We start from the raw sequence: 25,036 nt of genomic DNA on the forward strand, positions 1-25,036 counted from the left end.
CGCCCGAAGCGGATGACATGTACGTCGCAAGGAAATGGGGGTATGTCTAAGCTCTGGCACACAGATGAACAAAGGAAACCCGGTGGAAAAAGGAAAACGAAGGCGTAGGCCTGCTCACTGGCGAGACCATAAATGCAAAAAAAAGAACCCACCCGGGATGTAGGTCAAGTCGTACAAAAACTCGGTGCGAGAATGGTACACGAAGAAGAAAAGGACGCCAATCGAGCGCCATGGTCATTACATTCATCGAAATCGGTAGGATTTATGAGCTAAAGGCGAGGTGGGGGCATGTCCAGAAGCCCCGACAGGCACTCGGACCCGATGATTCTTTCGAGTGGGTGTCTGGGCGCAGAAGATGCACACATACACGGACGGCAGGTTGGCCCGCTCCAGTCCAACGCACTTGGTGTGCAACCAGTGACTGCATGATTCGCTGCTCATCAATCAGTAGCCATCCATAGACAGTTATTGCTATGGCTTACCATTGGATCATGAGGTGGCCACCATTGTCCATGGAATTGCAGACACACCGGGTCCCATTGCTCGGGTTGCTGAAGCGGTCGGTGACGGGGGTGGCTATGTCGGGGTCAGTCATGGTCGTGGGCGATGTGTTCGTGGTTCGTGAGCTGAGGTCAAGCTCCGCACCGAATCGTGGCGGGGATGATCGGAGGTGAGCGAGAGAGCGGGCTGAACGGCTGATCCGCGACCCGTAGCTGACAGTGTGCGGACGAGGGATCCGACCTCTCTCTTGGAGGACCTTTCGGAGTGCATGCTGGGCATCACCACTGTCATCCTCGGGATCAGCAAAAGGCTCGCCTAGGGAACCGGCACTGAGGTAAGATAGGTCCGAGTGGAGCGTTGTCAACTGCTTTTTCGGGGTGCGCTTCCAGTCATCCAAAGTAGGCTTGTACTGTGGTCGTCTGGAAGGCGCTCGACCGGCGTCAGCCCACGGGGATGCTCGTCCTGAGGATGACGCTGCCGTAGAGGTATAGGAACCCTTGGAATGGGGCCGTGAACCACAGTCACTACGAGCAATTGTCGCCCCACTGGCGTCGGAAAAGGCAAATGAAGGGTTGCGGCTGGGGACAGTTGGGTATTCACAGTAGTCCACCGAGTCATACTCGCTTTCCGTGGTGGAGCCATCCAAGTCCATTCCTGTGAGGGGGTCTGTCAAACCGGTTGATGCCTCGGGCACAGGTTGCATTTCCGCCTTAGCTCTACCGTCTTTGCCTATCTTGAGGACTACGGACTGAGAGCGTCTCGGCAGACTAGCAGCCACTGAATTTGCCCTCGACAGCTGATGACGAATGGGCTTGATGGGAGAGGAGCGACCCTTGGAGGGACTCTTCCGGATTCCATTGCTGGAAGCCATCATACTCCCAGACCCCGGTCGGCTGGCAGACCCTGCAATAGCACTGTGCGTTAGGCTACGAGTCAAATTAGGCCTCATCTGACGGGGGGTGTAGTCATCGTCATCATCATCCTCATAGACAGGGATATGGTGGTTGACGCTGCGAGCGCGGCGGAGCTCCTCTCTCTTAGACTCCTCCGTTTGGTGATGGTAGGGCTGGCGAGTCGGTCGGGAAAAGAGCCTCTTCTCAGGAGTCGGCTGCAGTCCACCAAATCGGCGTGCAGGGGAGCTCAGGAACAGTGCTGGATCCTCTGCTTTCGTGATAGGGCGGCGAGGGGAAGTGGAGAAAGGTGCAGGAAAGAGGGCGGCGTCGGTAGTGGTCACCCCCGAAGAGAGGTTATATGTACTACTATTATTGAAATCGGGGAGGTCCATGTTCCCTTCGATTATAGGCAACTGTGGGATGTGAGAATCCGGGGCGGTGGTGTGGTTGACGTGGAAGGAGTCATTGGCATGAAGGTCAAACAAGTCAAGATTGTTACTGGCCGACAGGCCCATATTGCTCTCATGCTGATTGAGATCATGGTCCCAGAATAGCCTTTGCTGTGGGAAGAATGAAGAGGCGCCGGATTCGATTGATCCTAGCTGGAATGGGTCTGAGGATGATTGAAGGTCTCCAAAGAGCCGTGGGGAAGCACCCAGTAACCGACTAGGAGTCTCTAAATGACCGCCAATCATGCTAGAAGCGGACGGCCGTCGACCTGTACCAGTGGCCTCGTCAAGCCCCGTCACCTTCTTCCTCGAAGCACTGCTGGGAGGAGGGGTCTGAATTGTCGCAGCAGATTTGGCTGAATCTACTGTGCGAGGACCATCCTCTCCCACATGCCCATGTGGCCTTGACGGGCGACGTCTCTTGGCCGTATCAGTGTCCTGCTCCGCCGCTTTGCCATTCCGGGTATTGTCCTCGGTATCGGTCGGTCGGTCGGGGGCTGTATCCGGCAGTCGGAGAGGATTGATGGAAGGTGTGCTCAGCCCAAACTTCTGGGGCGTGCGGAGGAATTCCGGACTCGAGGCATAGGGGTCCGAAGTATCCCAGGTAACCCGGGGATCGAAGAAGCTGGATTCGAGTTTAGGGGTCTGAAAAGCGGAATCGCCAAAGATCGTGGCTGTCGGGGGAGTCCTCGTAGGAGTCTGAGGTTCACCGTTGGGATAGCTGAAGCTGAACGAGAAAGACGGCTCTGTCAGCATCATGTTGCACACTAGCTACCGCTGGAGGGTCGGAGCTCGGTAGGAGCTCCGCAACCCACACGATATACTGCCAGAGGAGAACAATGTGGGTGGCGGGTTTATGTGCATATAGAGATAAAAGTCCGAAATTAAGCGGAAGACAGTGGAAAACTGCAGTAACAAAAGAGCAAGGAACCAGTATGAGGGAGAAATTGTAGCTAGTAAGGAGTGTGGTGATAGAGAGGCAGCCCCGCGTGTGCCGGTAATACAGGATGAGTAGGAAATTCAACCGACATACCTGTGAACCGGTTGATCCCAACTCATGTCAGCAACGTTGTGATCCCAGCAACCATACAATGCACACAAGCTGCCAGGCAACCCTCTTGTAGGAAGTCCAGATATTTCGGGGGCCGTCAGGAATGTTGGAGGAGAGGGGTTGGTTCGGTAGGGATCGCTGTGCCGACGAATGTGAGCCTCCTCCACAGGGTCATTGAAGCCAAGCTAGTTCGGACTGGAGTTGTAGGTTCGGACACAAGAGTGTTTGACCCTTCGAAGGAAAGGTTGGGGTTGGACGAAGGGAGGACGACGCTAGCACATAGTCCTATCGCCGGTCTGAAGGACGGGAGGTCACCGGGGCTGGTAATCCGGAGAAGAAGGGGACAAAGAAAAAAGGTAGAGAGGGAGGAAAGAGGAGGAGTCGAGAGGGGAGGAGGGAGATAGAGAGGACAGACTCAGACCAGGCAGGCTGGGGGTTCGAGGGATTGAAGGTTGGTTAGGTTGGTTAGTATGGAAGGTTCCAAGAACGACAGAGCTCTCCTGAACAAAGGGAGGAGCGGAATGCGTTTAGATTAGGACGCTGTGTCTTTGATGCTTCCCTCTTTTGTTTTGGCCGAACCTTGCCCTTCAAACAGGAGTGAACAGGTAAAAGTGAAAAAGAAAAGGAGACCAGGAGAAGAATCAACCGGCTCGTTGTGAAGGAGGAAGAAGAAAAAAAAAAGAGACAGAGGAAGAGAAAGAAAGCAAGAAGCGAAGCCGAATGGGAAATTTTGTGTTTTCGTTTTCCTCTGTTTGTAATTTGGTAATAAGTTGACAGTTTTTTTGCCCTCTTTTTTTCCTTTTTACTTACATCCGCAGATCCACCAGCTGGGGACTTTTTTTTTAAATGAACTGCTACGTTCCCTGGGAGGGTCAAGGTCCGGTTTTGCTGCAACCAGGACTTGGTACCTTCAATCGCTGGTGACAAATGAGGCTGCTCCAAATTATCGTCTTTGATCCTGCCATCTTGTTCCCCCGCCATTATTATAGTGTTTGTTATAGTATTCTAGTATTCATCTAGTCCTTGGTCATCGAGTCCCCTCTCGAATCATCATCTAACTAATTAACCAACCAACTAACTCTGCCTTTCCTTCCGATCGTCCTCCACTTTTGGCTGGTGGAGCTCCGGGCCTTGGGTGAGATGAACTGGGACCGCTGCACACGACCGACACCTTGACCTTCCCGCTGCGAAGGGGGAGCCTTCATGACGCACCGGATGGGTACAAAAAGTGAATGGATGGTAACCTAGAATACTAACCTTTTCTATTTTCTTACTTCCTCTTATGAAACAGAGCATTAGGTGATTACTACTAATCATGCTTTGGTGGTTCTATCAAATTCCAATGGTTCTGCTTCCGAGAATAGTGAACTATCACACTACTCTCTAGTAGTTACTGTGTACCTCGGATGGGATAGTCAGCTAGTAGTGACTTAATCAATTCCTAGGGAAGGTATACTCCGCTTGTGATTGTAGTGTATAAGATAGTCTAGTAGAGAATAAGAGGCAGTGATCCACCCATCAAACTAACTATGCTATACTGTACTGTACCTATTATCTTAACCGTCAATGCCGGAGAAACGTATACGAGGTCACCGGCATCATCTTGAAATTGTCGACAAATTGGAGACGAACGGGAAGAGACTGGTCCTTTCAGCGCGAGATTATACCACCGAACGTATCCATAATAATCCATGACTAGTGAACCGCGCTCCAAGGCACCAGCGGGCGGTCCCAAGAACAAGGAACAGCGGTCCATTTCCGTGGGTCATCTATCACCGTCTCCAGCGTGATCGGTTGGTCAAGTTACTTACTGGTGCTGACGCCGGGCTCTGGACCTGCATCCGTCTTCGATTGTTTCCCTCCCCCGTATCTTATGGCTTGTTCATTATTCCTCGGGTGGCCATCGAATAGACTTCCCACTTGGCTGGAGAGGGTGACCGATATGTCAACAGTCACAGGTGATAGATATCGAGAGCTCTGGTTGCGTCCCGATCCCAGAATTGTGGCCGCACGTCTCGACCGCTCTCTAAACCACCGATGTATGTAGATCGAATCATACCGGTCAACACTTACTCCATATTTCGCTCCATACTGTACTTACTGGAGTAGGAATCAACCCGGACAAGGTTTGAATGTGAGCAGGTCAACCTCCCTTCCCTTACGAAAGCGTCGATCGAGGCCGGATTGGGCGACGGGAGATTGAGCCTTGCGACCACCGCCAACACTAACGACCCTCGGACGCCCTGGGGTTTCTGGTCCTTCATCCTCCCACCACCACCCCCCCAACTCCGGCCACGACCACCACTAAAACTAACCACTAATAGTCAATCCACTGGGGCCCTCTTTTCAGCTCCAGCCTCGATCTCATCCCACGTCCCGCAAGATTGTGTTAAAACTGTGTTTGTACTGTGTATGTGTGTGCCCGGAATATTAATAGCTCCCCGTAATTACGATCTCCTGGGCCTGGGACCGACTCCAATGACGACATTTGAACCCATTTCCAATTTCCTCAATTCAGCTCCGTGTCTTCTCCGGCATAATCCCTGGTCTCGCTCCCTTTCCTAACTTAGCTGTCTGGAAGCTAGTATGTTGACGCTATTTGCACTCGCTGCAGCTATCCATGCTTCATTTTGCGGGACAGGCGAGGTGACAGAAAACGTAGGCAAATACCAAATGGCTCGTCTCCAGAAACCGTTGGATTTAAGACTCGATTGATTCCAAGTCTTTTCCCTCCCAGTTCCCACACATAACGAGTCAGACTTGTCTGATCTAGTCTATTTCTTGAGGAGCAGATGTTTCAGCCCAAGAGGGAGGTATCTATCTTTCATGGATACTAGTACCAGTAAGAGTAAGTGGTAGCTAGGATGGATACTGGGCAGGGCAAAAAGGTAGGGTGAGCTTCCGTCCCCGAAAGTAATATTACCCGATTAAGGAGATTCACCGCGACCCGCCCGGTGGTTCATTCATTCATTGGGCCACGAAAAAGAGGGGACGTGAGGCGACCCAACGCGAGTCTAGACTACTAAGTAGGTACTGACTACTATCTGCAATTCTACTATCTATCGGTTCTCCTGGACGGAGGATTCTAATGCCTGCCGTAACTCGTTTAGCAACAAGAAAAAGAGATCAATTCTTTAGTCTCTGGCGAACATCATTGGTCGAGCACTATTGGAAAGGGGAGAGCCTATGGTAGGGGCGGAATTCTCCCCGATCGGTTAAACTAAAGTACTACACTCCAGTCTTCAATGGGTAATGCCGTCCACTACTTCCGAACCCAGATTGAGTTGATTCGTAGTTACATACTTACTCCGTCCCGAACTAACCCTACTATTATTTAATATTATTTATGATCTTTTTTCTATGTTCTGGGGGCATTGATCTGCTCTGCCGATGCTAATCCAGCCGACTGAGATGGAAGCCGTTTCCGATAGGCCCCAAGCATCCACCAACGATGACTTGCTGTCTGGAGTCCCTTTCCCCCTTTACAAGTCAGCAAACCACCATTCTCAGGCCATCGGGGCTGAACCAGTAAGAGCTGCTGCACGCGAGCGACGGGACCTGCAGCAGTAGTTAGACGCCCTGCGGTGTAACCCGCAGTAGTCTCTCCTCTCTCCCTCCATTGAGCATCAATGATTTCAGTTTTCGGGGAAGCCCCTGACATGATGGTTGATGCAGCACCGGCTTAGTGTCCTGCCAGCCTGTCCATCTCGCAGCTCGTCAGGCACACCTTGGCTGGATTAAGGTTGGAGACATCAGTAAGGAGCAGCACTGCCCAGGGTGATGTTTGGCTCACCCTTCCTCTAATTACAAAAAGGTTTTGCTTTGCTTTCGCCCCGTGCAAGAAATTCCTGGACTGACAACCGGGGGTTCTTATCTTTTGTGCAGCTAAAGTGAGATTTGAGTGCACATGGCCCTGATGACTGCATACCTGAGCTGCACCATAGATCTATCTATGGCAATTTCTTGCTCTTCACGATGTGTAAGATCTGGGCCGTGGGCGGATGACCTGACTGGAATGCCGGCGGAGCATAATCATCGATCAATATCTGCGGATCAGATGCACATAATGTGCAGCTTCATACACCGACTGTGAAAGTGGCAAATATTGTGCGGATATTGCCGTATACATGTAGGATTGTTACCATGGGGATACGGGCCTGAAGCGGGTGCTTTGCAGAGTCGGTGCGATCGGTCCTACAGGAGTTTCGTAAAGTAGTATGCAGCGAATGCATAAAGCAGAAGGGCTGATGATAGTTCATACAAGTGTTGCCAGTATAGACCGATAGTGACGATAGGTAACTTCATCATGCGGAGTACTCCGTCACCGAGGCTCTTATTGAAGGACATTTGTGCCTTATTCAGCCCATGCTGAGTGTGGCACATTGTAAATACTCTGTTTCGCCTCCATAAAAGAGCCTTTCACAGGAGAAGAAGACGGCCATTCCCATGAGAGTGTGAAGTAAAGGGGTTATATAGCTGATGAATTCATTCTTGTATACAACATATAGAGTACACTTGTCCAAGACCAGGAGACCCCAAACTGATACATGCAACTACTTGAGGATCTACTCATACTTGATACCTGAAATTGCAGGCTGTGAATACCGCGCCACACACCAGCCACAACCCCGCCAAGATCCACCGCCCGCCGAGAAGAGGAAAGTAAGTGGATTCATCATCCAATCTAACCATTGTGCTGTGTCAAATCACTCTTTGGCCATTGGGCATCAGTATCCAGCCTTTCTTTCAGCCATAACCACAAATATTTACAACCATTCGCTACAAGGCATAACCAACTCAGCCCGCATGGGTTGTTATACATAAAGAGAAGGACAGCTGGGCCGTCGTTCTTTGACTATGAATGAACGTTCCTTTCACTATCCCGACCCATAAGAATTATTATCTGCAAGCACCCATCCAGTTTCTACCCCTACACGCCTCACACCGTTATTCTATACCATCAGAGCAGCAGTAGCCTTAGTGCAGCGTCAGATTCCAAGTATACAATAAGAATCAGATTTGGATCGTGTCTTGCCTAGTCCTTACTCAGACTCCTATCTGAATGGCCTTTCCCTCTCAAAAAGATCGGAGATAATGTCGCCCACGCCAAAGAAAGCCTCCCGCTCAGGGGCCGCCAGAAGGCGGCGTGGGAAACGGAAGATCACCCCGAGATCGCCCCTGTCTATCCTGGCCCAGACTCGCAAAAACAGCGCCGTGAAGAAACGTGATCGCGGCGACGTGGTCAGCAGCAGCAAGACAAAACTTACGGAGCGCAGGAGTAAACCAGGGAGACCATTCAGACTGAATCTCCTTCCACTGTCGACCGAGCCAAGAGAAAAGGTGAGTGATGACAAAAACTGAGAGACCTGCTTCGGGCTTCTCTTCTGCCCTTGATAGTTATTAGTGTTCCCGGTGTTGTAGCAGGGATCCCGATCACCCAGCCTTGATCCTTGCATTGCCTGCATATCCTAGCGCCAACCCGGGGTACCAATCACTAAATACATACTGACACCCGAGCCGTGGACAGAACTGCTTTAGACGGGATCCATCCCCTGCAAACTACCGATTTGTCCCCAAGGGCGACATCTACATTACTCGCAATTGCCGAAAACTGACAAAGGAGTCTGGCCGAATTGTCTACGTGGTTTATGTGAGGATACAAACCCAAATCATTCTACTACTAGCAGCTTCTTTGTACCCATTTTCTAACCCTTTCACAGGATGATAGAGGCAAGAGCACTCTTGGCCTACGTGTTCCGGCCGATGTTCACACTGCCGTCCTCCGATTAGCGGACGAAACAGCTCAGTCTCGCGCTCAAGCTGTTCAAGTACGTGATGAGAAAGATTATACACAAGCCCGTCAGCTCTTACGCGCCCAGTTTCCTTTAATGCCTGAGGAGTCACTGGACACTATTCTCAAACATGCCTTTCTGAAGGGCTCTGGCCGCGTGGGCCGGACATCCAAATTATCGGACCAAGACAAAGCCAAGTTAGCCGTAGAGGCTCATATCAGACACACCCATACCAGCTATGAAGCACTCCTGAAGGCCGGGAAGACGCGCGGTGAAGCTCGTCAAGCGTCAAAGGAGATGGTCCAGGCTATTAGGACCGCATGGTCAGGTGGCAATGTAGAGCCAACGGATTGCCTGACTATGCGGGATCGAGTGATTGTGATTGATTAATTCCTGTGTGGGGAATGATTTGGTTCCAAACCAACGACATTCAAACGAAAGCGATGCCCTATTACTGTTCATATCTGGTATGTTGGAGACTGTACACAGATTGCATCGGGGTTAACACTACATATGTGCGAGGCCGCAACACCTCCACGACTACGGCGTTCTGTTTTGGCTTATGGTATTGATGCACAGCGTGATGACTACTAAGAATGCATGATTAGATTAAGTATAGAGATTAGACACTCAAGTTAATATTGGATTATGTTAATCAAACATAAGAAAGAAAGAGAGAAGGAAGAAAGAGAACAACAAATGTCCTCCACAACCACCTTTTGCCCCTCTCAATCCACCTTCCAACACACCCATCCCATCTAGCCCTACTATCTCTACCCTCTCCCCCCTCCCCCCAACTACCCACAACCAGAACCACTCCCTCCCTCCTCCCAAACCCTCAACCCCCTCGACCTCCACCCAACAATCGGTTCCCCAGGCTCATAAAAGAAGATCTCCAACCTCCCCCCATCCCCATCCCTCCTATAAGGGAAAAACCGCACCTTCCTAACCCCGCCCTCCAACTCCAAAAACACCGCATCCAGATCCTCCAACAAATTCCCAAAAATCTCCTGCGCCGTATCCCCCCTCGCCGCAACCTTGCACAGTACATGATACTTGGTTCGATTAATCGCCTTATTCGCGAAACTCCCCGTCCGGAGAGCGTGTACTAGATGCTGCTTCGCGGATCGCAATATGGCGAAGATGCAGTGCGGATGGTGTCTGTTGATTGGGGTGTGAGCGAGAGTATCACATTCGGGCATATTGGTGAGGAGAGTTTCGAGTGAGAACCCGATGGTTATGAGAATGAGGTTGTCCAGGGGTGTGTAGAAGAGTTTCTTGTAGTATTCGAAGGTTATTCCGGATTCTTTGAGGCGGAGGCGCCGGGCGAGGATGGGGTCGTGGGTGGTCTGTGGGGGAGGGAGGGGGGTGGATGGATAGAAGGGGTAGAGATGAGGGTCGAGGGTTGGCCAGTGGCTCATGTCGAGGTGGGGATGGAGGTCGTGAAGGAGGGTGGGGTAGAGGAGGGTGTCCATGTTTGATTGTTTTATCTTCCCTGGGCCTGCTGAGCAGGGGAGGAGGGTATGGGGCCCTGAGGTGGGGTGTTTGGTGGTGGTAGAATGCGTTTTATAGGGGGGGTTTTATGGGGAGGCGAGTAGGTTAGGGCTTACGGTGGGAATGGGAATTGGAGATGAGTTCCTGTAGTTGTTGCGGGATTCTCCAGGATAGGGCTCCTCTCACTGGGAAGCCTGGATTGCATGTAGGAGCCGCTGCACATGAGCCTGATGTGCCTATACTAGGCTGGTAGGCCAATAATGGATCTTGTTGTGGTCTTCTGTACGTAAAAATCATACGTCTTGTCGAGCTTGGTCGGGATTTGCCGTCGATGGTAACTTGATAATACACCTGCTGCTAACAGTGGATGAGCCTAGAACATCTTTTTCCTTGATTTCGGGGTAGAGCTGTAATTCTAGGGCTCCGTGTCTTGGTGGTCATATTGAGGTTCTAGGCAGCATGCACTAACACCTACGTTGTCCCTTTGTTTCTGAATAAACCACAGGAGTATCGGTTTGAGGTCTGACAATACTCGCATGACAAGAGACGTAGGTAGCCTGTGGTATGTACTAGCACAGTCATATTATAGTGCACATGTGATTGCCTATATAGCTGAGTGACACTCTGTCTTTCCACTGATATACTGCGTATACCCAAAGGAGCTATGCTTATCATGTTGTATCATCATACATAGAGGCCTAAGAGCCGGATCTTCACAACCCACATCCTTGCAGGTTAAACCGCAGAAGCAGAAGTGTAAACCAGACCTACAGAGAAGATCTCCAAAACCTGCAAGAACCCTCCATGTAGTACCTGATATAGAGAAACCTAGAGAGATGCCTGAACGGAACCATGCCGCCGAATATCCAAAGATATCTCCTCAGTTCACTGCTCATGCTCCGTATCTCTAATCATCTACTGTGATTGAGTCAAAAATTACAGGATTCACCCGCGTACTTTTCTCTTATGAATCAGACCAGGCCTTCTCTGGTCAGAATTTCTTCAGAGTATACACAATAATCCCCACTATAGCACCCAGATGCCTAAAAAAATTGAAAGCCCCTGGTGGGGATCGAACCCACAGCCTTAAGATCTCAGAGTAGCTTCACAGACAGTTAGTAGGGAGTTTTTGTTTAAGGCGTGGTAGGGGGTACTTGCAAGTCTTACGCGCTACCGATTGCGCCACAAGGGCTACTTGTGTGGATCTGCGGCAGAATTAAAAGAATGATAAATATGCTCATGTGTATTGGTCAGAGGTATACTCAAAAGCACATCCTTGGGTATCTGCATGGCTGCATGTCTTCTTCGATATGGATGTACTGTAGGAGACCTATCACATCTCGACATCTGGATATATGACCAAAATATGGGTGACGCAGGGCTAATCTCATGGCAGATCTGGGAACCGAAAAGTTGTATCTGCGTGCCTCCAATCAATCCGAGAGACAAAGACAGAGGCTGGAGCAAATAGTACGATATATACGTACATAGCTACATATGAATATAGGTCAAGCAGAGGAGAGCTCCGACAATATTTATGCATACCATCCTGGTAAATTTGCTACAATTGTTGAAGGATATTGAATGAAGGTATGTCAGTAGTATAGATCAGATCATGTAAACAGACTTCCTCATTCGAACACACTAGGGCTAGCCCCACTTTAGCCCAATGCGGAGCAGCAAAAACGTGACGGTAACTTTTCCAGATTGGAGCCGCTCATGACTTTAGGTGCTGCAACTACTACAGTTTGACATCACTGCCACCGTTACTATGGAAGGTGCCGATATTGTTGAGTCGCCGCGCAAGCGGCTCAAGACTGATAACACTCCTATCACCGAGGATGCTGCCCTTCCTTCCTCTAACGAGGCAATTGCGCCATCAGACGCCGCCAAACTCTCCGCGGAGGAGGCGAGAGAACTCGAGGTTGGAATCACCGAGTTTGTCAGTGGCGACAATGAAGGATTCTATGGCATCCTGAAGAAGAGGTAATTACAGTCCAAACTCTGTTAATATACAGGCGCTTATCAACCTCTCCTACTAGATATACCGACTTCCTTGTCAACGAGATCGTACCGTCCGGCGAAGTCCTGCATCTACACAATATCCCCACCCCGGAAGCAGAACAGGAGAAGGCTAAGCCCGCGGAAACTCCCACGCCCAAACCCGCAGAGAACGACCAGCAGGAGAAGCCAGAAGACTCTGCAGAGAAGGATGCTGCGCCAAGCGCAGAGAACACGCCCGAATTCCAGATCCCCGAGGAAGACATGGCCCTCCTTGAATCCTTGTTCGGCGAAGAATCCACCAAGAAGATTGTATCCCTGAACAAGCGTGCCGTCCTCAATCCCAAATCGAAGCCGAGCGACCTGCCCAAGATTCCCACTCTTGTTGTCGATGACCGCGACCTGCGCATCAAGATGCACCAGGCTATCCGTCGCATCTTCAAATCGCAACTCGAGTCTCAAACTGATGGCGAAGGAATGATGGTTATTTCTGCTGCGCCAAACCGGAACAACCGCAGTGCGCAGGGTGGACGTAACAATGCACGCCCCCGTGTACCGGTCAATTGGGATGAGCTGGGTGGTCCCTACCTGCACTTCACTCTGTACAAGGAGAACAAGGATACCATGGAAGTCCTCTCGTTCATCTCGCGGCAGCTGAAGATCAACACGAAGAACTTCCAATTCGCCGGAACAAAGGACCGCCGCGGTGTTACTGTCCAGAGAGCCTGTGCGCACCGTTTACATGCTGAGCGCCTCGCTAAGATCAACCCTACGCTCCGCAATGCTGCTCTTGGCGACTTCGAGCATTGCAAACATGGCCTTGATCTGGGAGATCTGAATGGCAATGAATTCGTCATCAGTCTCCGTGAGTGCGATATTCCGGGTGTTGACTTCAGCGACCGCGAGGCTGCCATTGCGAAGGCAAAGGACGTCGTGGGCACCGCACTACGGAATCTGCGCGAGCGTGGCTACTTCAACTACTTTGGTCTGCAACGTTTCGGAACCTTCGCTACACGCACAGACACAGTCGGCGTCAAGATGCTCCAGGGTGACTTCAAGGGCGCCTGCGATGCTATCCTCCAGTACAGCCCCCATGCTCTGGCTGCCGCTCAGGAGGGCGAGAACTCGACTGCCATGGTCAGCTCTGATGATAAGGCCCGCGCAGAAGCAATCCACATTTTTGAAACAACCGGAAATGCCAACAAGGCTCTTGAGAAGCTTCCTCGGAAATTCGCTGCGGAATCCACCGTCATGCGTCAACTTAGCCGTGCCCAGAACGACTACCTTGGTGCTCTCCAAGCCATCCCACGTAATCTGCGATTGATGTATGTCCACGCCTACCAGTCCTTGGTGTGGAACTTTGCCGCCGGTGAGCGCTGGCGCTTGTACGGCGACAAGGTTGTCGAGGGTGATCTCGTACTGGTGCATGAGCACAGCGACAAGGACGATGCCGGAGCAGCTGCCGCTGCGGGCGAGGTTGACGCCGATGGCGAAGTCATCATCACCCCGCAGGCGGGAGACAGCGCCTATGTCTCTGAAGGAATCACCCGTGCGCGCGCCTTGACGGCCGAAGAGGCAGCCAGCGGCAAGTACAGCATCTTCGATGTCGTTCTGACCCAGCCCGGCTACGATGTTCTCTACCCGGCCAACAAGATGACGGACTTCTACAAACAATTCATGGGCAGCGCCCAGGGTGGGGGTCTCGATCCCTTCGACATGCGTCGCAAGTGGAGGGAGGTCAGTCTTACCGGTAGCTACCGCAAGCTGCTCAACCGTCCCGGACCCGACTTCTCCTTCGATGTGCACGTGTATAGCCAGGATGATGAGCAGTTCGTTCAGACCGACTTGGAAAAGCTCCAAGGCAAGAAGACTGAGACTGAAACCCCTGGTGAAGCGACACCGTCCTCCAATGCGCAGGAGAAGCTTGCCATTGTGCTCAAGTTCCAGCTTGGTTCGAGCCAGTATGCCACCATGGCTTTGAGGGAGTTGTCCAAGGGTAAGGTCAAGGCCTACCAGCCCGATTTCGGCAAGGGTCGATAGATGATGGATGTATATATAGTATAAGCTATTTTTTGTACATACTCTAGGTATAGATTGATTTGCAACATAAATGAACGCTACGTGATAGGCCCATTTAGTCAATGTCTGTTGCAGTAGGTCCAAGCAGTATAATCCATCAGACAGGGTCCAGTCTGCATACTGAGTGATTATGCCTCATACCTAGAGTGATTCTCTAAGGACAGCAAACGTGAATAATGATAGTGAAGAGGAGCAGGGGTAAATATACCCTCAACCAACATAACTAGCATTGGGGAGGGGAAGCAGCCAGTGCTTATGCCTCAGGCTGACGTGAGGTGAGATGAGGGCTAGACTTAGAGATAGCATCATCGAACGGCATATTTATCTCTGTTTTGATAGAAATAGTTTCCGCTCAGCTTTTGCGAGGTATGCTTCTTTCAAAATAACGGACGATCAATTTGACGAACAACATAACAATGTATCAATGAGCGAGTCCAGCGTCCGCCAGACAGTCAGTCACTTAAGGGTATTTAGCTATACCACAAGGGCCACATTTACCTAGTCAAACATCCTGGTCAGACTAAGCAGGGTTTGGACGATTGATCCTACTTCCTTCCTCTATTTCATCCCTATCATGACAAGTCTCCATCTCATAGACCGTTGAACTCTCAGCAATTGAATATAGAATACTTATCCGCTACTTACCCCATGCCCTATCTTTCCCTAGTTGACATCATGTCCACCCAGCCCCCTTCAGCTTATGTAGGAGTCATTGTGAATCCGTCTGCGCGCCGCGTTGCCTGCGACCAGTGTCACGCACAAAAGCTGCGTTGCACCAAGCCGGAAGACTGTACGGAGTGCGTTCGATGCCAGCGTCTGAATCGGCAATGCATCTAGAATCCTCTATCAAGTCGAGAAGGGTTGTGAGCTTCTGATTCTGCTCATTGCGTCCGGCAACCGCCCATCGAAGGGCTGGTGGACCGTGATTCCACAGGTACTGCACCACCACCCATGAACCCACGTAGCCGGTGGCACCATATACAATTATATGATATGGGCGGTTCATCTTGACACGAAATATCAGTGATGAATTGAAGTAGGAAATTTAAGATGATTGAATGAACCCATTATATAGATACATTGATGGGGGAGATGGCGCTTCCTCTACTAATAACCATTTTGGGAAAAACCCGCCGAATGTGCATGTCAAGTACATCTCTGCTGAGGTATAAGGAATTATTCTCGGGAAAATGCATATGACGATAAGCACGCTATCCATTGCTCTGTGTCCTCAGCTGGTTTTATTTGAATCCTTCTGCTGTATATGTGTTGCTCATTCCCTTCCATTCGGTGCGTTTTGACCTAATCGCCGAACATTACACTAGTATCTATATCATACTATTCTCGTCGACTACTACTATGAAGCCGACGTGGACAAATGCTATTCTAAGGATATTCCCTCAAGTCCGTTGTATCAAGCTCTATTGATTCAAGATATTATCCCAATACACGCATAAAGCCCAAGTTACAATACAGGAGCACAGTAAAGTAGTTGACTAGGGCTCTTCAGATGTAGAACAGCAGAATCATACATCTAGACTGCTTTGTTAAGGCCCTCTTTTTATCTAGTTAGAACTTGAATAAAGAAAGTCTTGATTGTAGTAGCTGGAGAAACGAAGTTTATCAAACTTCTATTGAACGTCGTTTTCAAATATGATCAATACCTTAGCCAGCCCAACCTGAAACTAATATCCCCCTTACAGATGAATATTCAGAATTACTATACAAAATAAAGCGGCATCCTGCTTCCAAAGGGTAGCGATATATATAAGCGCCCAACTAGTGATTCACAAAGTCGATGTAACCACGCCACAAAGGTCCGAGCACCGTACATCGATCGAATTGGCCCCCTCATACAACCGCCTATCTAATGATAAAGCCAACCAATGCCACTTTTGCTTCACTGCCACACCCCAAAAAAACTACAACACCATAGCCTAATACTCATGTCCCTCCTTTTCCAACATGGCCAATCAACAGCGAATCGAACTCCTCCAAGCCGAAGTGGACGAGAATGACCAAAGCTTCTTCCGCCTCTTAGTCAACGGCCAATCCATCAAGTATATCACCGTTGAACCCGGTATCTACAGCACAGATGAGATGTGTTTTGGTCCGTCTTTAGTCTCCATTCTACCCGATTTCCCCCCTGGAGATTGGAACGAAGGCTTAGTATCCAAAGACGCAGACGATAATCAACCGTGCTTTACATCTATTATATTAACCCAGTTCCCGGGGGTCCAGAACACCTGGCATGAGACTCGTATCGACTACTTGGATCTTTCGATGGAGGGGAAACTACGGACGGGTATTTATAAAGTCAAATGTCCACAGTATGATAATGTTGTCGTCGCCAAGTTCGCGCGGTTCCCCTGGGAGATCCAGTACATTGAAAATGAAACTACGGCGTATCAGTGGATATCGGGTCATGATGTCGGGCCAAGGTTCCTTGGTCACGTAACGGAAAGTGGACGCGTGATTGGATTTCTGATTGAATATATAAGAGATGCACGGCATGCTGGTATTCAGGATGTTGAGAGCTGCAGGGAGGTATTGGGGCGGCTGCATGATCTGGGGGTTCGTCATGGGGATACGAATCCGTTTAACTTTCTTATCTGTGGAGGAAAAGCTACGTTGATTGACTTTGATACCGCTCGAATATGTGATGATCGGGGTGTGCTTTTTCAGGAGATGGATGGGTTGGCTGCGTGCTTGGACGATCGATCTAGTAGAGGGGGCGGTGGCTTTCTCTGAACATTGTTGAGTAGGATCAGATGAGTTCAATCCGTAGAGCCTGGCAATCGGTAGTTGGCAGGGTTCTACTCTGTGCTTTGAGCACCATCCCTGTGACGCCTTACCCGATAACGTCGGAACAGTTATAGTAACAATAGGTATACAGTGTGACATGGTTATGCAACGATATATATACTAATGATACATGACCCATCAATGAGCCAAGCGGACTGCTAACACATCAGTCAGGACCTCCGCTCAACGGGGCTTGGTGTTCAAAGGAAGAGGCGGCGGCGTCGGGGCTGACCCGGCGACAGGCGTTGAACGCATCCCCGCCTTCTTTGGAGGAGGTGGTGGCGGCGGAGCCTTTCTTTTACTCAATGCATCCGTGTCAACACTGGATGTCGAACTATTTGCATTCGGGTGAGGCGGCACCGGAGGTGCTTGAGTGCTTGGAGTCTTCTGGTCGTCAAAAAACTTATTGACTCGCTGGGAAATCCCGTACTTTTCGTTCAGCCCATTCAGCTTCTGTTTCCCCGCTTGGATCTTGTCGTTATGTCGCTCCCGAAATTCACTGACAGTAGAGGAGCCACTTCTGGGCTCCGGGCTAGATACAGACTGGGCCGTGCTGCCATTCGTATAAGTTCGTGCTGGCGGCGGGGGAGGAGCAGGAGAGCTCGAGGAGGTGGTCCTCAATTGCGAGAAACGGGATTGCAATTCGTTCACCGGTGCTTGACCGACAGAGCCTGCCATTGCTGGAGACGCAGAACCGGGAGAACTGCTCTCTCTTCCCCATTGACCGGCATTATTTCCTATTCCAAGTGCAGGTACTGACACACCAGCTTGGGAAAGGCGGGAAGCAGCGCCTTGGTTTATGTATTCTTCGGCATGCGAAGGGGTCTGAGAATGGGGAGAGTAAGCTGGGGGTGGGGTAGGCGGGTGCGGGGATGGAGTCGAATTGTTGCGAGAAGGAAGTCGCGGCGGAAGATTGGGTTTAGGTCTGGAACTGGGGGGTGGTATGGGATCTGCTGGAGAACCCATGCGTCTGACTGGGGGCGGCGGAAGGTTGGAGGTGTCCAGACCCGTCCGGTTCGCACGATATGGCAGCGGTGGGGGTGCTGGTTTTTGAGCAGCCTCCTCCTGCATTTGCATTTGTTGCTGCTGCTCTTGCATTTGAGCATTTTGACGATCTATCTGTTCTTGTGGCAACGGGGCACCTAATCCTCTCCGATCCGGTGTGGTCTCATTCGGCAGAGCGGCAGCGCCATGATATTTGATATGCTTCGGCGGTGGTCCAAAAGATGCTGGGTCCTTGAGTGAAGAAAGAGGTGCCGAAACATGCTCTTCACGATCGTTGGTGTTGTCCTTCCCCTTCCCCATCCATCCTGCCTAGAATGAGGTAATTTCACATCAGCTAGTGGCCCGATTGGAGCAGGGGGTGGAAGACACTAACCACTTGATTTATGCCTTTGAAGTCATTCCTCCAACTTTCCTTCTTCCCATCTTTACCCTTAGGGTGCCAGCCCTCTTTCATTACCCCTTTGAGTCCACTCATGATCTGTAACAGCGGCGTTGGACCAGCAAATAAGTTGTTTCAGTGGAGTACTTGGGTAGTTGCAATGACGCCGATCCGACCGGGACCGGAGAGATAAGAAGAGCGAGGCAGTGCCGTGACACTAGTCCCTTTTTGGCGGGCGGTCCGCACTCCACCCCGCGCCTAACCGGATCCGGCCATCTCCAATTTCCGGGGTCATGTGATGGCCATTCGCTGGATTTACGAACTGCTTCAAGTCATGCATTGCTCCTGCTTACTCTTCTTACATACTTCAACTGCATAATTAAGTTATTTTCGTCCCAACAAAACATACCGGCTAGTCATCCGGGGTATGCGATGATCTCATATCATCCTTTGGGGTCTCCTTAGGCCGCAGTATAACTGGCTGTCTGCGACGGTCAAGGATCCTTTGGCCCCCATGTCGGGGCCACGCAACGCTGCTACGTCTCCGTTTTCTTAACGCAACGAAGTAATGCGTCGATCAGACTAGCGGGCCGATGATTGGAGCTAAGTCACTCCCTCTCAGGGCTATCAATTTCGCGGCCCTATTAGCACCATCCCACCTAGCAGCCAAAGAAATTTATTGTTTGGATGCCTGCTAGGCGCCTTGTCTTTGTTATCTCATAGGGCAGATATATAAACGGTCCCGGTCCACAACAGCGCTAGATGGAACCCCCCTCCCAGACTAAGCAGCCTGTCAATGTCGGCGCCTATCGTAATTAGTTATTCCGTACTAACTGAGCCTCGGGGAGGAGAGGCTTGTCCGTTGTTTCGTCTCTGTTGACTAACGGATGCGAGATGCATGCGTGTCGTCCTGGATGGTGGGCAGCGCTTCGTGCTGTGCCGCCAACTTCACTGCTGATTGGCAGTGAGCGACCCTCCGTCCGAATCTATACTTGGTACCCTCAGTAGTCCTTCACTAGGAGCTGCTGCGCCATGTCAGCCTTCCTTTGTGTTAGCTTGGGCAGTTTTCTTTCCCCATCTTTATTTCCCGGGCAGGATCCGTGCTTTTCTTTTATTTCTCCCCGTATATTCTCATTTCTCACATACGCATAGGCGCGTATAGGCTCTTTGTTTGCTCTGTGACGGGCATGCCTGGATGTTCCCGACGTACATTAGTATAGAAAGCTTTCTCAACAAGAGCCTGCAGAATCAGCCTGAGGGCTCCCATGTGGTAGGTCCATGCTCATACGTGAACCTCAGGTGTTCCATTGTTTAATCATTGCTATAGTCGAGTCCGGCATATCCCACCTTGTTCAATAAAAGATCGCCCTTGTGTAGGGCCACTACATTCCTTAAAACTTATCACCACTGCCCACCTTCCTTTGTATCCCGGCACAACGCACATATAAAGCCCCCAGTGTTCTGCACCACCACGTAGGCGGGATAAAACCAGTCGAGAACAGAATTTGAGCATTGGCAAAATGGCCGGCATAGGCGGAGGCTCAAACTACAACCCTGGCGGGGAGTCAGAATTCACCACGCAGAACCCATGGGGATCGGAGCACACCACCACAGCAGAGTATTATCCTGGAGAAACCACCAGGACGACCACCCAGCAATGGACTCCGATCACCACTAGTGAGTCAAGCTCACAACCCACCGCTACCACCGCAACTCCAACCCATTCATCCTCAACCTCCTCGAGTACCTCCACCACTGCCGCTGTCAAGAGCACCAGCAGCTCCGGCAGTTCTAGCAGCAACAACCAAACCATCGCTATCGCGGTTCCCGTTGCAGTCGTTGGCGCAGCTATCATCGCAGCCCTAATATTCTTCATTTTAAGACGCAGGCGTCAAAAACGCAACCGTTCCACCATACCACAGACCAACAACAATCAACCCCCAGTCAGCATGGGCGCAGTTCCTCGCCAAGTACAATCACCTCCACCACAACAACGACCACGGCAAGCAGCAAACGGCGCAACATGGGAATTTGCGCCCACAAATTCACATGACATCCCCTTCACAGGTCCCATCCCAGGTCGCCCTGTCCCGCAAGAACCCGAGCATATCAACCCTACCAACCATCATCCGCGCGACTTTAGCCCACCGAGTACGAATAACCACAACTTTCATACTGCTGCTACCGCCGTTGCCGCTGCCGGAGTAGGAGCAGGAGTTGCAGCAGCAGAAGAAGTCCCCAACAGAGACAACAACGACCCCGAGAGAAGTCCCCAGCCCACCATGCCAGCTGCCTGGCCCTCCCCCGAAGCAAGACTTGACCGTCCAATATCGCCCTTTGATCATCCACTCGACGACGCAGTATCTGAGATATCGCGTCGATCGTATACCCATGCTAGAGATATGGATGATGTTTCGTCTGTATCGTCATTTGAAGATGATGAGCGAAGGCCGGCTATGCGTCGTTGAAACTGCCTTTTCACTCAATAAAACTATTTCTTCTGATACCTTTCCCCTCGTTTTCATTTAGCGAGCGATCTTCAATTCAGTTTTGGAAGATGGATATACCAAGGTGCTACCCATTCGCTTTCCATGCTTTGTCTATTTTCTTGTCTTGCCATGTGAAGATACGTACGTGCGTGCATGCATACATACCCACTCTCGCTTTTGTACATACAAGCATCTTGGTATATGGAATATGGAAACTGGTACTTTGATGGATTATGGATTAACAGACGGGGTATTGCGCGTGGAGGCGTTTTTAAGGGAGTAGTTGAATCAAAATGTCGGTTTGGAAATCGCACTTCTTTTATTCCGACACTAGTCGGTGACATACCAAGCTTGTGTCATTATCCAGTAGTACTAGGCTTGTATCCTATACTGAAGGACGATGAGGAGTAACACATGGGAGATAGACCAGAAACTTGCTAGTAATACGACCGACAAATACGGCCTCTCAGTTGAGCATGTACTCTCCGCTGATGAACTGCTGTCTTCCCTCCGATCCCGGTGTTAACGGAAAACCGTAAGCTACGACCACAGAAGCTGCTAATATTCGAACGCACGCCCAATGAGTCGATATATCTCCCTGATTATGAACTCCAGACTTGACGGCATGACCTCGATGATCATCACAGAGAAATACGAGTGATGTGCGTTCTGACCCGTCAGGCTCAGAATCCTCATCTACTGACAAACGTCTAACTGGGCAGCTTCTCATGTAAACCTAGAGTTGTGCTTAGGGCAATTCCTGCCAGGCAATTGCGTTTCTACTACAAACATTTCCTGCCAGTATCTACTTGTCCTTCTAGCCAATGAGGGCCGCATTTGTCGAGTCAATGATGGTTGGGTGATGTCAGTCGCTGAGTCAGCACCACGAGTCATGGTGCAGTCACGGGATCCGCTGCGCTGCTTCTGGAAGGCCGGAAATCGAATTGTTGGAGAAAACCAAAACCAGATCCTTAAATGGCGTGGAATGGCTGTCACTTCCGCTGGTTGATGTCATGCCGTTTTAAGGCAACCTAATTCCTATCTGGGTGTGTTGTACTAGGTGATTTATAAGAAAAGGGAGTAGATTGGGGCAATGGGGGAGTATCTGTAGCTGAATGGGAGATGTTGTACTACTTTGTTTTCATGCGGTTGAGATCAATTGCGGAGGGTGATTTGTTCGGTTTATTTGTCGAGGCGGAGAAATATTCAGTGAATCCGGGCCGGTCATCATGTGAGTTGCGAAAGGTAGAGAGAGGCGTCACATCATCTTATATCATCTCCAACAAATGCAGTCAGCTTGTATAGGATGGAGGATGACTTCCTTCAAGGGGGAGGACCCCCCCAACCCCCATGCAATTCCAATGCCAATCCATCATCATCATCATCATCATCATCATCTTTATCAGTATCTTTCACAAGACATGCCAGAGCTCTCCAGTAACCACTTTGTTGGGCCGAGGCTTGAAGGTTGGCCGAATTCCCAACAAAACGCTGCGCGGCTCCACTCGCCGCGATCATCGTCACTCTCATTGATCCACGGTCCAACTGCAATCCGGAGATTGACTGACCTCAATTATGAATTAATCACATCGGCCTTGCTTTAACTCCTTGTCACCAGCGATCACCGTTCGTTCGACCAACCGTTGCCTATCCTCCTCCTCCCTCTCCCCTCCTCCACGCTCGCGTAAGGTTTTGGTCGCGCCTTACAATTGCTGCTTATCCCCAGTTCACAGCGGGATTTGCGCGCGCTCCCCTCCAGTATCCAGTCGTCCGAGTGGACTTGCTTGGCCTGGAAATTTTCCTGGTGATTTTCTTCTTTCGGCTCGGGCTAACTGAATTGTCCCACCATTTCTTCTTAAAGAGTCGCCGGTCAATTCTCATCCTCTTTCTCTCCTGTTTCTTCCTTCAAACTTCCCATCCGTATCTTCTCCCGTATCGTCGGGTCGTCCCAAAGTCGCACGAAATCGCGTCCCGACCATGTACGATTTCACCGTCCACGGCGAGGCGAACCCGGCCGTCATTCGCATCGGCCTGCCTCCTTCGTCCCTCTTGAAATTCCCTCCCAGCGAGCTCCCAGCCACTGTCCCCGCCCCTGTGATCTCCGAGCCGACATGGAACCAGCCCTTCAACATCCCTCCGACGCTCTACAACCAGCTATTGGACGTGCGCGTTCCGATCACAATTGCGAGTGTGTACGCTGTGACCGTGGTCCTCGTCAATCGCATCAACAAGAGCCGGGGTTACAAGCCTTATGGATTCAGTCAGACGCGTCTCTTCAAGCTGTTCGTCATCCTCCACAACGTTTTCCTGGCCATTTACTCGGCATGGACTTTTGCGGGCATGATCCGTGCGTTCCGCAGCTCGTGGCCCAGTCGGGATGATCCCAACTACGTCGCAGCTGTTGCCGATACGCTGTGCAAGATCAATGGACCTCGTGGTTACGGTAATGCGGCTACGTACGACTCTACCATCGACCAGTGGACTTTCCGCAACCCCGAGTTCAGCCTGGCTGCAGGCGGTGTTCCGGACCCCTCCGATCTTGGTCGTCTCTGGAATGAGGGTCTGGCCTTCCTCGGCTGGATTTTCTACCTGTCCAAGTTCTACGAGGTCCTTGATACCGTCATCATCCTGGCCAAGGGTAAGAAGAGCTCGACCCTGCAGACTTACCATCACGCCGGTGCCATGATGTGCATGTGGGCCGGTATCCGTTACGTCGCAGCTCCTATCTGGATCTTCACCTTGGTCAACTCTGGAATTCATGCTTTGATGGTATGTGACGTCCCTCCCGGGTTGTTTTTGATTTGTTGCTCATATGTTCTGACCGTCGCATGCAGTACACCTACTACACTGTGACTGCGCTGCGCATTCGCGTCCCCACCGTGATCAAGAGATCCTTGACCACCATGCAAATCACCCAGTTTATCATTGGCTCCACCATGGCTGCTTCCTACCTGTTCTTCAGCTACACTCTTCCTGTGGGCCAGACCGCTCCGGCCTCTCCTGTTGACACCCCGACTGTGCCGGCTGGTACTGCCGGTGCTGGACTTGTGCCATGGCTCAAGAAGCTCGGGTTCCGCGCTGCGGGTGCGGAAGGGATCGCCGAGAATGTGGGCGTTCCGGAAGCTACTGCTGGTGCGCGCGTCCTCCATGTCGGACCGATGGTGACCTGTATGGACACCAGCGGCCAGGGCTTCGCTATCTGGCTCAACGTGATGTACCTTCTGCCTTTGACCTACCTCTTTGCCCGGTTCTTCGTTCGCTCGTACCTCTACCGCAAGGAGCCCGGTCCCCGTCAGCCGACTCAGTTGCACGCCGCTGAGAAAGCCGGAATGGATGCCCTGAGAGGCGTGAGCCGCGAGATCCGCAAGGCCGTCGAGGTCAACGGAGAGACCAGTGAAGCTACCGAAGATGAGGCTGTGAACAAGATCCAGGCCCTTCGGGCACAGAAGAACCAGCAGAAGCCTGCTGAGAACTCTCCTATTCGCACCCGCGCAACTGCTGCCAAGCAGAAAACGCGTGTCGCCAGCAGTGATGCTGACTCCGACTCGGGTTTCTCGACCGTCAGCGGCAAGAAGGGCGCGAAGAAGGCCACTAAGGAAGAGCTCCAGAGCTCGACCATTGTCGTGGACACTAAAGACTCCAACCCCTACGAGGTTCTGGATCGCTCTGCCTAAGTCTTCGGCAGCGCTGGTTATGGGTGACTTATGTGGAGCCTCGAATCAGTATAGAAGGATAAAACTATTTTTTACGAAGATCAACTCAAGGCGACGTAGCCTGTCGCCTCGGCCCGAATCGCGAAATCGGCCTTTCATCATGATGGTTCGGGAATGTACGATACGTCGGTCGGTTTCCCTCGGGATTCATCGACCATCCTGCAGAGGCAGGACCCGCGGTTTCCCCCCGCCGGGCCCGGGTTGGTTCCGGTCTGATGGCCCACGGTATCTGGAGTGGTCGCCGTCAGGCTAGCAGCCTATCCACGGGCCCGGTCACATACGGTTTCTTAATGTACTTTGCTTCTTTTGGACAGCTTCTCTTGGATTATTGTCTTCCCTGTTTCACACCTGCTGTTCATAATCATTCCCCGTTTATCTTGTGATA

General features: G+C 51.0%; 10 protein-coding genes and 1 non-coding gene across 11 annotated transcripts; 5 read left to right on the forward strand and 6 right to left on the reverse strand.

The window, feature by feature from the left end:
• Window positions 1-243: 243 nt before the first annotated feature.
• BO85DRAFT_378608 (PHD finger domain protein) lies at window positions 244-2,602 on the reverse strand (the record flags this gene model as incomplete). Its single annotated transcript, XM_025656305.1, has 2 exons — window positions 244-433; window positions 483-2,602. 2 exons carry the CDS (start codon window positions 2,600-2,602, stop codon window positions 244-246), a joined length of 2,310 nt encoding a protein of 769 aa, XP_025512757.1.
• A 1,693-nt stretch (window positions 2,603-4,295) lies between these two features.
• BO85DRAFT_102069 (uncharacterized protein) lies at window positions 4,296-4,806 on the reverse strand. The gene has a single exon (XM_025653783.1). It carries the CDS (start codon window positions 4,648-4,650, stop codon window positions 4,381-4,383), a length of 270 nt encoding a protein of 89 aa, XP_025512758.1. The 5' UTR covers window positions 4,651-4,806; the 3' UTR covers window positions 4,296-4,380.
• A 1,957-nt stretch (window positions 4,807-6,763) lies between these two features.
• Window positions 6,764-7,206, reverse strand: BO85DRAFT_452276 (uncharacterized protein). Its single transcript, XM_025660781.1, has one exon. The coding sequence runs from the start codon at window positions 7,151-7,153 to the stop codon at window positions 6,971-6,973; it is 183 nt and encodes a 60-aa protein (XP_025512759.1). The 5' UTR covers window positions 7,154-7,206; the 3' UTR covers window positions 6,764-6,970.
• Window positions 7,207-7,594: 388 nt separating this feature from the next.
• Window positions 7,595-9,343, forward strand: BO85DRAFT_427257 (DUF2293 domain-containing protein). Its single transcript, XM_025658146.1, has 3 exons — window positions 7,595-8,234; window positions 8,422-8,544; window positions 8,615-9,343. The coding sequence occupies exons 1-3, from the start codon at window positions 7,989-7,991 to the stop codon at window positions 9,074-9,076; spliced, it is 831 nt and encodes a 276-aa protein (XP_025512760.1). The 5' UTR covers window positions 7,595-7,988; the 3' UTR covers window positions 9,077-9,343.
• A 140-nt stretch (window positions 9,344-9,483) lies between these two features.
• BO85DRAFT_500095 (uncharacterized protein) lies at window positions 9,484-10,161 on the reverse strand (the record flags this gene model as incomplete). The annotated part of the gene is made up of 1 exon (XM_025664091.1): window positions 9,484-10,161. One exon carries the CDS (start codon window positions 10,159-10,161, stop codon window positions 9,484-9,486), a length of 678 nt encoding a protein of 225 aa, XP_025512761.1.
• A 1,076-nt stretch (window positions 10,162-11,237) lies between these two features.
• BO85DRAFT_t222 lies at window positions 11,238-11,372 on the reverse strand. Its single transcript has one exon. It is a non-coding gene; the product is annotated as a tRNA-Ala (tRNA).
• Window positions 11,373-11,926: 554 nt separating this feature from the next.
• Window positions 11,927-14,321, forward strand: BO85DRAFT_403638 (pseudouridine synthase PUS7). The gene is made up of 2 exons (XM_025657237.1): window positions 11,927-12,166; window positions 12,223-14,321. Exons 1-2 carry the CDS (start codon window positions 11,952-11,954, stop codon window positions 14,219-14,221), a joined length of 2,214 nt encoding a protein of 737 aa, XP_025512762.1. The 5' UTR covers window positions 11,927-11,951; the 3' UTR covers window positions 14,222-14,321.
• A 1,799-nt stretch (window positions 14,322-16,120) lies between these two features.
• Window positions 16,121-17,172, forward strand: BO85DRAFT_452279 (alpha-galactosidase A precursor). Its single transcript, XM_025660782.1, has one exon. It carries the CDS (start codon window positions 16,226-16,228, stop codon window positions 17,009-17,011), a length of 786 nt encoding a protein of 261 aa, XP_025512763.1. The 5' UTR covers window positions 16,121-16,225; the 3' UTR covers window positions 17,012-17,172.
• BO85DRAFT_522736 (uncharacterized protein) lies at window positions 17,138-18,602 on the reverse strand. The gene is made up of 2 exons (XM_025665289.1): window positions 18,444-18,602; window positions 17,138-18,379 (listed from the first exon to the last, which is right to left on the reverse strand). The coding sequence occupies exons 1-2, from the start codon at window positions 18,543-18,545 to the stop codon at window positions 17,249-17,251; spliced, it is 1,233 nt and encodes a 410-aa protein (XP_025512764.1). The 5' UTR covers window positions 18,546-18,602; the 3' UTR covers window positions 17,138-17,248.
• Window positions 18,603-19,969: 1,367 nt separating this feature from the next.
• On the forward strand, window positions 19,970-20,917 carry BO85DRAFT_491034 (uncharacterized protein; the record flags this gene model as incomplete). Its single annotated transcript, XM_025663690.1, has 1 exon — window positions 19,970-20,917. The coding sequence occupies one exon, from the start codon at window positions 19,970-19,972 to the stop codon at window positions 20,915-20,917; it is 948 nt and encodes a 315-aa protein (XP_025512765.1).
• A 1,812-nt stretch (window positions 20,918-22,729) lies between these two features.
• On the forward strand, window positions 22,730-24,739 carry BO85DRAFT_102146 (elongation of very long chain fatty acids protein). The gene is made up of 2 exons (XM_025653784.1): window positions 22,730-23,707; window positions 23,773-24,739. The coding sequence occupies exons 1-2, from the start codon at window positions 22,916-22,918 to the stop codon at window positions 24,610-24,612; spliced, it is 1,632 nt and encodes a 543-aa protein (XP_025512766.1). The 5' UTR covers window positions 22,730-22,915; the 3' UTR covers window positions 24,613-24,739.
• The last annotated feature ends 297 nt before the right edge of the window (window positions 24,740-25,036 follow it).

The sequence above is a fragment of the Aspergillus piperis genome (genome assembly GCF_003184755.1).
Source record: "Aspergillus piperis CBS 112811 unplaced genomic scaffold BO85scaffold_18, whole genome shotgun sequence".
Taxonomy (NCBI): domain Eukaryota; kingdom Fungi; phylum Ascomycota; class Eurotiomycetes; order Eurotiales; family Aspergillaceae; genus Aspergillus; species Aspergillus piperis.

Excerpts from the sequence above, each read along its gene's own strand:
- BO85DRAFT_102069 (XM_025653783.1), bottom strand. The coding sequence starts at position 4,650 with ATGGACCGCTGTTCCTTGTTCTTGGGACCGCCCGCTGGTGCCTTGGAG.
- BO85DRAFT_452276 (XM_025660781.1), bottom strand. The coding sequence starts at position 7,153 with ATGAACTATCATCAGCCCTTCTGCTTTATGCATTCGCTGCATACTACT.
- BO85DRAFT_427257 (XM_025658146.1), top strand. The coding sequence starts at position 7,989 with ATGTCGCCCACGCCAAAGAAAGCCTCCCGCTCAGGGGCCGCCAGAAGG. Across the intron at positions 8,235-8,421 it reads CGACCGAGCCAAGAGAAAAG|AACTGCTTTAGACGGGATCC; the intron begins GTGAGTGATGAC and ends AGCCGTGGACAG. Across the intron at positions 8,545-8,614 it reads GAATTGTCTACGTGGTTTAT|GATGATAGAGGCAAGAGCAC; the intron begins GTGAGGATACAA and ends ACCCTTTCACAG.
- BO85DRAFT_403638 (XM_025657237.1), top strand. The coding sequence starts at position 11,952 with ATGGAAGGTGCCGATATTGTTGAGTCGCCGCGCAAGCGGCTCAAGACT. Across the intron at positions 12,167-12,222 it reads TATGGCATCCTGAAGAAGAG|ATATACCGACTTCCTTGTCA; the intron begins GTAATTACAGTC and ends CTCTCCTACTAG.
- BO85DRAFT_452279 (XM_025660782.1), top strand. The coding sequence starts at position 16,226 with ATGGCCAATCAACAGCGAATCGAACTCCTCCAAGCCGAAGTGGACGAG.
- BO85DRAFT_522736 (XM_025665289.1), bottom strand. The coding sequence starts at position 18,545 with ATGAGTGGACTCAAAGGGGTAATGAAAGAGGGCTGGCACCCTAAGGGT. Across the intron at positions 18,380-18,443 it reads TCAAAGGCATAAATCAAGTG|GCAGGATGGATGGGGAAGGG; the intron begins GTTAGTGTCTTC and ends ACCTCATTCTAG.
- BO85DRAFT_102146 (XM_025653784.1), top strand. The coding sequence starts at position 22,916 with ATGTACGATTTCACCGTCCACGGCGAGGCGAACCCGGCCGTCATTCGC. Across the intron at positions 23,708-23,772 it reads CTGGAATTCATGCTTTGATG|TACACCTACTACACTGTGAC; the intron begins GTATGTGACGTC and ends CGTCGCATGCAG.